Genomic DNA, 9,411 nt, shown 5'->3' with positions numbered 1-9,411 from the left:
TCCATTTTGGAAAAATGCTATATTGGTAGGACTTCTGACTAATTTTTCACTTTCCATGAGTGGTTGGCGAAATCATTCCTCTGCATGAGCTAATAATTCCTCGAGGGTGTATTGTTCCCCGCTTAGGATATTGGTTGTGGTGTTTTGGTTATCTATGTCCGAGTTTCTCTTTAAATGGTTTCTTTTTCAATATCTTGCTTTTGTTTAGGGCTATGATAATATATTTCCCTTTCTTTATTTATGTTCTTTTGGATTGTTATCCGCTTAAAATGTCTTATCTTATATGAGAATGAGATGAACCAATTTCAACCATTAGATTTAAATATGTGGTTGGGATTTAAACTTCAAATTAAGACACTCATGAGCACAATCTCTTTATCTTCCTCTCCAAGTTTGAATGAATTGATTATGTAAAATTGATTATAGTTAAAAGTGAGTTGAACGTAGTGATTTATGTTTGGATATATTTATGTAGAAATGAGTTGAATAGTAAATTTCGATGTAAAAATTACTATTAAATTCAAAATCTACAAATTCTAACTTCAAATATAATCAATTATGAAGGCAAATCAATTCTACTTTAGAAGAACCAAACACCTCAAAATCATTGCAAAATCAGTTATACACTTCTAGAATTGATTTTGACTCTTTCGAAAGTTAAAACAAACCTACACTAAATGTTGTTTCTAGTTCCTCAATACATAAATGTAATTTATCAATAATTTAATTAGTTATTAATCTTATGAAGATATTCTAATTTATTTTATAATCCATATAAACCAAATGTTTCGAGCTTTAGAACAAATATTTTGAATATGCAACCCCCCTTAAAGATTTTATAAACGTGTTTGTTAATTGATCGTTGAAACTAACGAGCTCATTGACAACCTCTTTAAAGAGATTTTTCTCTTGAATGAAATGACAATCAATCTCAATTTACTTAATTCTTTAGTGAAATACTGAATTAAAAGCTATATATATATATATATATATATATATATATATTATTGTCTCGTTATCTCACAACAAAGTTTCATTTGTTTAATATCTCTAAATTTCAATTCACCTAGAAGTTGTTTAATCCAAATGAGTTCGCATGTGCCTGCAACCATTGCTTTATGTTAAGTCTCTATAATAGACCTTGCAACCACATTTTACTTGAACTCTTTCATGATATTCTTTTGGTTTTAAATTATAAGACGTTTTGGTATTTCATACCAATTAAAAAATTTAATTATTATTTTATAGAAAAGATAAATTATATATGACGTTACAATAATACCCTTCATAATTACATAGGGGAGAGAAATTAAAAGAGTTGGAAAAATATACCTCATAAAGAGAAATTAAAAGAATAGAAAGAAGAAATAATAGTATTTTGAAGGTATATTGTAAAAACAATTATAAATATTGTATTTGAATTATAAAGTGATTTATAATTTAGGATATTTAAAAAAAAAAAAACGTAATATAGTTTAAAGTAAAAAACACTTTAAAGTATAATGAATATTATTGGGTGATCATGTCTAATTTAAATCGCAAAATCCAATTATTTAAATGCAAATTACACGATAAAGTTAGACACATTAACAACAACGAGGATCTAAATAAATATAAATTTTTGTTTTTTTTTTCCTTTTGTTTTGCTTTTGTAAACAAAAAAGTCTAAATAAAGATAATAAATGTGACTGCTCTAAATTGTTATTTTCCAATTTTAAAGACTTAATTAACCTACCTTTATAATTTCAAATAAAATATTTATTTTAAATTTTGAAGCCATGATTATAACCCTGAAAGCTTAATTGCAAGAGAGAAGAAGAACCACTGCACTTTCCCGCGGAACCATGAAACTCTTCAACCATCTCCGAACCCTAAACACTCACCACCGCATTCTCCGTAATCGATTTCACCCTCTCTTCAACAACACCAACTTCTTCTCCGATGCTTCATCGCCGCAACAATCCACCACTCCACACGTTCAACAACCTTCGCCTCCTTCTTCCTTGAACCGCAATGAACTTGCCAAGTTCGCCGCCATTGCTGAATCATGGTGAGAGCTCTCAATTTACTTCTGATTTCAATTCTGATTGCCCCATACGAATCAAATCCTAAATAAATTAGACAAAACTGAATTGGGAACTGGGTGTTTATTTTTGCAATCAGAGAGTTCGAAATTTACTATATTTTCTACTGATGCATAAGAACCATGCGAATTGAAAGCTTATGGATTTATTTAGGTGGTTGTTATAGTAAGAAAATATGAATGATGTTTATACTTTTCCCTTTTCTTGATGTATGTAAAATAGGTGGGATTTTGATGGCCCTTTTAAACCATTACATGTGATGAATCCTACAAGACTTGCTTTCATTCGGTCTGCATTGTGTCGTCATTTCAAGTAAGCAACCTCTTTTATGTTTGTGTTTTTCAATTCTTTTGTTGGCCCTTATTTCCTTTTGTTACTTCCATTTTGAATCTGGTATGATGTGTATTGTATTTTAATTCCGTTCGTTTACTCGAGGAATTTAGGGAATTGTAAGACATAATGATCTCGCTGTGCTGGGTTAGATACTAAGTCACTACTGCTAATTTTGTTGCCTTCATGCACCAAACCTAACTTGCTATGCTGTCTGAGATAGAACTGTCATTTTTGTAGCTGTTATAGCGTATTGACTCCCTTGAACTCGATATTTGTGATACTAATACAACCTCTAAAATCTGGTTTAGTGCCAACAATTAGTGAGTGATATAAGTCTAGGTTGTCGATAGCGCACCATAGCGCCACTATAGCGGCATAACGTGGCGGCACGGCCCCCCACCGCTACACTATTGGCCTGCGAAGCGCTATTGACAACAGCAGTCATAACGGCTGCGTGTAGCGGTTTCGTAGCGGTGCTACGGCGGTGTGATAGCAGCGGTTTAATGGCCACAATTCTTAATTTTAGACAAAGTTGTAAACCCTAATATTTTGAAACTAGTTTTTAATTTTTTCTTAGAATATGTTGGTCTTTCCCACCCTTTTATTGACCTAATATGTACATATTATTTTAGTCTTCACAATAATGGTAATCCCGATATCTGCTATGCTTTTGGGGGTTCGGCGCTATGTGCCACCATCCGATATTAACGACCTAGATAACTCTTGTGAAATATTTATCAGCAAAAAGTGTCACAAATGTTTATTTATTTTAATGTAAACTGAATGAGGAAACGAGATAAGAGAAACAAAAGGAAAATAGCTATTGTTGATGATAATAGGTGTTATCAAATAGCAGCCATGGACGATTTTTGGCCAACTGGTATATGGTCAATTTGTGAGGGATAGCGGTTCCATGACGTTTTATGGTGGTAAATGACAGCTTAAAATCGTGGAATTTTGGCCTTCCGCAATCTATAACAATGTAACAAGTTCCTATACATGATTATATTGTCTCTCTGGGGTATTATTTGGACAGTAATTAAAATTCCCTTGTCTCAGGAAGGACCCTTACAGTGCTAAGCCCCTTGAAGGACTTAAAATTGCTGATGTGGGCTGTGGAGGTGGAATTCTTTCCGAGGTATACATTTTCTCCTTTTTCTTGTTTGAAAAAAGACGTTTTCCCTTTTTATAGTGATCTTCGTAGGAATATGTAGCATAGTGATGTGTTCATAGCTGTATTTGTTAGCTTGATATGTAAAATATGAATCCTTTCTTTGATGTGTATTCTCCCGTCTCCCTTTTGCAGAGTATTAAGAATGTTAATTGTGTTTAATTGCAAAAGAATGCTATTTTTATTGTTATTTTTACTTATGCATCTCCTTTGTTTCAGCCATTAGCTCGGATGGGAGCTACTGTGACGGGTATTGATGCTGTGGAAAAGAATATCAACATTGCTCGACTTCATGCTGTATGCTTAGTGTACTAGTTGACTATTGGTTTTTAGCAATAGTTGTTTCCAATATTAAATTTGTCCGTACATTCCTATCAAATTGATTAGATTGCTGTTAATTGGTGGAAGCAGATGTTGAATACTTGATTTTACTATTATTGACTAATAGTATTAAGTAAGTTTAGTTCATTATATCTTCACTATTAGCTGAATCACTTACTGTTCCCTTTCCACAGGAATCAGATCCAGCAACTTCAACTATTGAGTTTTGTTGCACAACAGCCGGTAAGTATGCAAATCTTAATTGTGAGACAAATATTCTTGAGTACTTTTGTTTCACATCCATGGTGCGCATTCTTCAAATCTGTTCCATTTGGAAGCTATCCTACTTTTCCTAATCTAACAATTTGGTGCACAATCTTAGTAACAAGTACAAAGCCGACTAGTGTAAATTTCCTTTTACCTAATTTTTGAAGTAGTCTTTCCATAGTAAGTATTGGGGTCCTTCTTTGCTGGATAGTTTAGAGTTTGAGAAGGTTTTGAAGTTAAGATGCTTTGGCACCAAAATGATATTATTCTACAAATCATCTTTCACTCGGTAGTCAGTAGTAGTGTTTGTGATTCTGGTTCTTAACTTCTTGCTGCAACTTGCAATAAATAACCAATTTATGTTATTTATGTTACCTTAGAATCTATCTTTGGTTGTGGAGAGGTCAAAAACAGAATGTTGACTGTTAAGAAAACCTTTATTTGTACTTTTTGATCTATTTTGTCTTAGTAACATTCTACATTGAAGAAATAACTTTCTCTATCCCACAGTGTTGCTCATCTAACAACGTGTGATACTTCTAGGTATGAAACTGGCTAAATAGGAGAATAAATTTCCAATTCAAAAGATAGTCACATTCTCTACCAAAAAACGAAGATGGTCACATACATGACTCTATTCCTTCCTACGCTTGTAACTTTTCCTGTTTTTTACCTGTGTTGTCCATCCAATTTCTTTCTTGGCAACATGCCTGTGGAAAATTATATGCTCGTGCCTCGTTTAAATAATTAAACGCTGGCTATGGCTTTAGATATCATTTGTAGATATAGTTATTAATCTGGTTTATTTGGAGTTATCCTTCTATTTAGGGTATTATGCATTTTTTGACTCATAATTTTTAATAGTTTTTCAAAATGACTTGATCAGAGAAGCTAGTTGAAGAAGGAAGGAGATTTGATGCAGTCATGGCCCTGGAGGTACTTTTTTTCTGCTCTCTTCCTGTGGTTGTGTGCTCACATATTGGGTTACAAGAACCTGGCTTTTAACACACACACACACACACACAGTTGCTAGTACAGAGAGATAATGACAACTAAGTTCCCAAGCATTGATGTGAAGTGGATCTTTTCCCAGGTGATCGAGCATGTAGCAGAACCTGCAGAGTTCTGCAAATCTCTAGCAGCATTAACAATCCCAGATGGAGCTACCATCATATCGACAATAAATCGTTCAATGAGAGCTTATGCAACTGCTATTGTTGCCGCAGAATACATCCTCCGCTGGGTATTTTATTTTTCTCATGGTCATTCTAATGTTTTAAATTCTACCTTAGTTTAGTACAGTACCTTATCCCTGAAATTTGCTACTTTTCATTACTTTATAGTATCTATCTTGGCACACACGTTATATTAAAAAAAACGTTAAGATTGTAATCAACATAATAAAGGCTCTTAGAGTACACAAGGAAGTATTTGTTATGATGCAAATTTAGAATTAAGTGGCCATCAATGTGACATATTATGTTTGAAATATGGCAGCTTCCAATGGGCACACATGAATGGTCAAGTTTTCTTACTCCAGAGGAGTTAGTTCTGATCCTGCAACGTGCCGGCATCAATGTAAGCAACACATTAATTCATAAATTGATAAACAAGACCCTTTTCATTACTCCCTCAGTTCCTTTTCCAGTGTCATTTTTGTGTAAATAATTTGTTTCACTTTAACTGTCGTTTTCAAAGCTCAATGTAGCATTAACAAGGTAGCATTAATGATTGTATTGTCAAAATTACCTTTAATACTTATTTTGGAGAGAGAAAAAAGTAAATTGGAATAATGAATAGATAAGGGTATTATAGGTAAAATAAAAATTATTGTTCGAAAAGTAACAATAATTATTAGTTTTTTTAGTACATGTAAAAAGTCAAAAAAATGATAATTAAAAAGGACAGAGGGAGTATCTATTTTGTTCTTATCATGTTTCTGGTTGTGCATAGGTGGAGGAGATGGCGGGATTCACATATAACCCGGTAACAGGAAGATGGTCTTTATCAGATGATATAAGCGTCAATTTCATTGCCATGGGCACTAAAACAAACAACACAGAATAGAATACATAAAAAAATTACTAAGAATTTGCTCTTTATTTGTTCATTTGTAAGAATAATATTAAATTTGTCTTGAATGCTAAATAAACATTGAAATTTAAAAAGAAAAAGGGACAAATTGAGTTGACTTTGAATATTCAAACTGTTCTTCAAGACAATACACAGATGGAAATTCAGACACAGATTACTGGTTACATAGGGAACTCGACATAGTGATAGCTGAACTGCTCGCCATTCTGCAAGGTCTTCATCTAGCCAGGAACAGGTGTTCGCCCATGTTTTGTGTTACATTGCTTCTCTGCCGTGTCAATCTTGTAAATAGGCTGCTTCTGAGTTTCACAAGTATGCTACCAATATTAAAGATACGAAGGAAATGCTGCAATGCTGCAATTGTACTGTGGAGTGTCATGCTGATTACACACCCTTAGAGAAGGAAACTCCTATGCTGGTTTCATGACCAAGTTTGATGCTACTAATGACTTTGTTTTAGTTCATGAAAAACCTCGTTTGTGAGAACCTAATATGTTGTTCTTGTCTTTTTTCCTTTGCAAAACTCTACCAAAGAAAGAAGAAAGACAAACACAATACTTAATTGGTTGAAAGAAATAAAAAGTAGTTATGTGATCAAAATAGTTTATCTCAAAGGGTGTAACTTTATTCATGAGTCCAAAATTACACATCTTGATGACACAAAAACTCTTGATTTGTCCAAAAGTACATATCCAATAAACTAATTTGATTGAAATTTGAGATTTTGGTTGAACAAAGAGACTAGTGAAAAGAAAAAAAAAGGTTGATTTTTAGATTGGGGCAGCAGAGGAACAGAGTTTTCTAAGGGTAACAGAGGTACGTGTGGTTTGATTCAACAATTCTCCCTGCCATGATTGAAACCCAGGTTTCCTATTAATCTCATGTTTCCAATTATACCTAGCATCTCCAAACATGAAAACCAATGAACCAGGAGTAAGCAAAACAGGAACAGATTGTGACTCGGAAGTGAAATTCATGACACAAGATGATTCCAAAGAGACAATAGCAATGGCATCTTCAAACCGCAAGAGATCAACATGAGGAGCTATGCCTTCACCTGGTTGGTAGAAGTTTGTTATCATTTGATCAAACAACGGTTCCCTCTGCAACAGATTTGGTGGAAAAAGGGAAGAAGACGAATAACAAGAACGATGAATTGAATGAGAGAGTTTGATAGCCCAATGAGGTAGGTTTTGATAACCGAAACGCATTGCTTGATTGATTGAAGGTTGTGTGAACCATTGCTCCGATTCAATTGATGAGAGTAAACGAGTTTGTTGATGAATTGATAGGAAGTTTCTTAATATCCATAACCCTTTCACTTCTTCGATACTTTCCCAATTATCGGATTCGGATTCGAAATCAGATCTACCGTCGTCGTCTTCTTCTTCGTCGGAGGATGAGTGGCCGAACACTTGTTCTAACACTGTCCTCTGATACTGCTCCGCCATATCTGAATCGGAATCGGATCTACCGTCGCAGTCGTTGTCTTCGTCGGAGATTGAGGGTCCGAAGACTTGTTCTAACACTGACCTCTGATGCTCCTCCTCATCGTCTTCGCCACCCATCATCATCATCATCTTTTCCCTTTTTCTCCAATCTCCTCTCAATCTCAAACAAAAACTGAATCTGATTTTTTCGTCTCAGAGGATATATATATATATATATATATATATATATATATATATATATATATATATATATATATATATATATATATATATATATATATATATATAAAGACTGTTCCTGATATAAGAATACATTTGCTTTAGGACATATTTCCTTTATAGATTTATAAGAATATATTTTTTCTTGCTGCATTAATTTTTTTTTTCATTCTGTTATAGGAAAATGAATGTGTTTTATGACTTTATGGTTTAATGGATACGATAGTTCTATGAGAATGATTTTATGACTTTATAATTTTATTCTGCTAATGTTATGAAAATTGGTTTATTGTTGTTGCTGCATCAAAGCTACATCAATAATTTATTAGTACATGGTTTTATGAACATTGTTTTATAGAAAAGTATGAAAAATATGGTTTTTATTGGTTTAAGATTCTTATTAGATTTAATTTCTTTTTAATGTAGAAATATCATTTAGTGATTCTATTGATGTAGATATATTATTTAATGTTTTTTTTTATTATAGAAAAGTATGAATTGGAAGAAATTGTTGTTGATATTCTATTATGTTTTATTTTTTTTATCACAAAAATAAAAATTATTTTTTCAAGAGAAAAACGTGTGAAATTGAAAGAGAAGAAATAGATGAGAAAATTATAATCCCAACATCCGAACATGAAACAATTTTTGAGAATCTAAGAATTGAAGGGCGTCATGACTTTGAAATTCTTTAGAACGTCATCGAAAGTGTAATCCAATTCGACATTATCCACCAAATCAAGTGGATGCAATACAAATAGTTTATCTAAAATGGGTCCATGTCAAATTCATTTAAAAAATTATCCTTTTGTCGGGTAACGAGGATCATCCAAGAAGGTTTCAATACAATTGATTTTGACATATTTCACTCATGGTTAGAATATTCAACATTAGAAGATGCGACACATTCTACCTACCATGTTTTTTTTAAAGAAAAAAATCAAGTGGACGTCCCAAATCACATGTCTTCATTCTACAAGTTTTAGAAGTTGGAAGAAAGTTAGAAATGAAAAATATTGTTCCTTTCTTAAATACATAGGGAATGGTCTTTTCTCACCACACAATAATTCAATGCAAACTTGTCAAGAATTTTTGAATCAAAATGGTCTTATCAAAAATGTTATCCAAGTGTAAAGTTTCAGTGAAATAATGAATAACCGACTATGTCTCCAGACTTCAGTTGACATTATTTGTTGGTTAACACTCCAAACTCGTACTTTTAGAGGTCACATTGAAACTAACAATTCAAAAAATCAAGGCAACTTTCTTTTGTTAAAACTTTTAGAATATTACAATGATGAAATTGCAAAAGTATGTTGGAAAGTGCTCCACAAAATTGCAAGTATACTTCACATCAAATTTAAACATAGCTTTTACAAATTCTTTCTAATAGGGTGAAAAGTATATTCGTGAGAAAATTGGTGATTCCAAATTTTGTATTATTGTGAATGAAGCTCACAATGAGTAAAAA

The 9,411-nt window shown here is 32.7% G+C and overlaps 2 protein-coding genes across 2 annotated transcripts; one reads left to right on the top strand and one right to left on the bottom strand.

Annotated features, from left to right (window-relative positions):
• The first annotated feature begins 1,745 nt into the window (after positions 1-1,745).
• On the top strand, positions 1,746-6,367 carry LOC127117729 (ubiquinone biosynthesis O-methyltransferase, mitochondrial). The gene is made up of 9 exons (XM_051047831.1): positions 1,746-2,050; positions 2,307-2,396; positions 3,477-3,555; positions 3,808-3,885; positions 4,104-4,152; positions 5,063-5,112; positions 5,270-5,419; positions 5,674-5,754; positions 6,130-6,367. Exons 1-9 carry the CDS (start codon positions 1,845-1,847, stop codon positions 6,241-6,243), a joined length of 897 nt encoding a protein of 298 aa, XP_050903788.1. The 5' UTR covers positions 1,746-1,844; the 3' UTR covers positions 6,244-6,367.
• Positions 6,368-6,873: 506 nt separating this feature from the next.
• Positions 6,874-7,933, bottom strand: LOC127117730 (uncharacterized protein P8A3.02c). Its single transcript, XM_051047832.1, has one exon. It carries the CDS (start codon positions 7,848-7,850, stop codon positions 7,041-7,043), a length of 810 nt encoding a protein of 269 aa, XP_050903789.1. The 5' UTR covers positions 7,851-7,933; the 3' UTR covers positions 6,874-7,040.
• Between the last annotated feature and the right edge of the window lie 1,478 nt (positions 7,934-9,411).

Source organism: Lathyrus oleraceus, chromosome 2, assembly GCF_024323335.1.
Source record: "Lathyrus oleraceus cultivar Zhongwan6 chromosome 2, CAAS_Psat_ZW6_1.0, whole genome shotgun sequence".
NCBI classification, from domain to species: Eukaryota; Viridiplantae; Streptophyta; class Magnoliopsida; order Fabales; family Fabaceae; genus Lathyrus; species Lathyrus oleraceus.
Note: the sequence above shows the minus strand (reverse complement) of the source record. Positions and strands in the feature narration are given on the sequence as shown.

Excerpts from the sequence above, each read along its gene's own strand:
- LOC127117729 (XM_051047831.1), top strand. The coding sequence starts at position 1,845 with ATGAAACTCTTCAACCATCTCCGAACCCTAAACACTCACCACCGCATT. Across the intron at positions 2,397-3,476 it reads GCATTGTGTCGTCATTTCAA|GAAGGACCCTTACAGTGCTA; the intron begins GTAAGCAACCTC and ends CCCTTGTCTCAG. Across the intron at positions 4,153-5,062 it reads GTTTTGTTGCACAACAGCCG|AGAAGCTAGTTGAAGAAGGA; the intron begins GTAAGTATGCAA and ends TGACTTGATCAG.
- LOC127117730 (XM_051047832.1), bottom strand. The coding sequence starts at position 7,850 with ATGATGATGATGATGGGTGGCGAAGACGATGAGGAGGAGCATCAGAGG.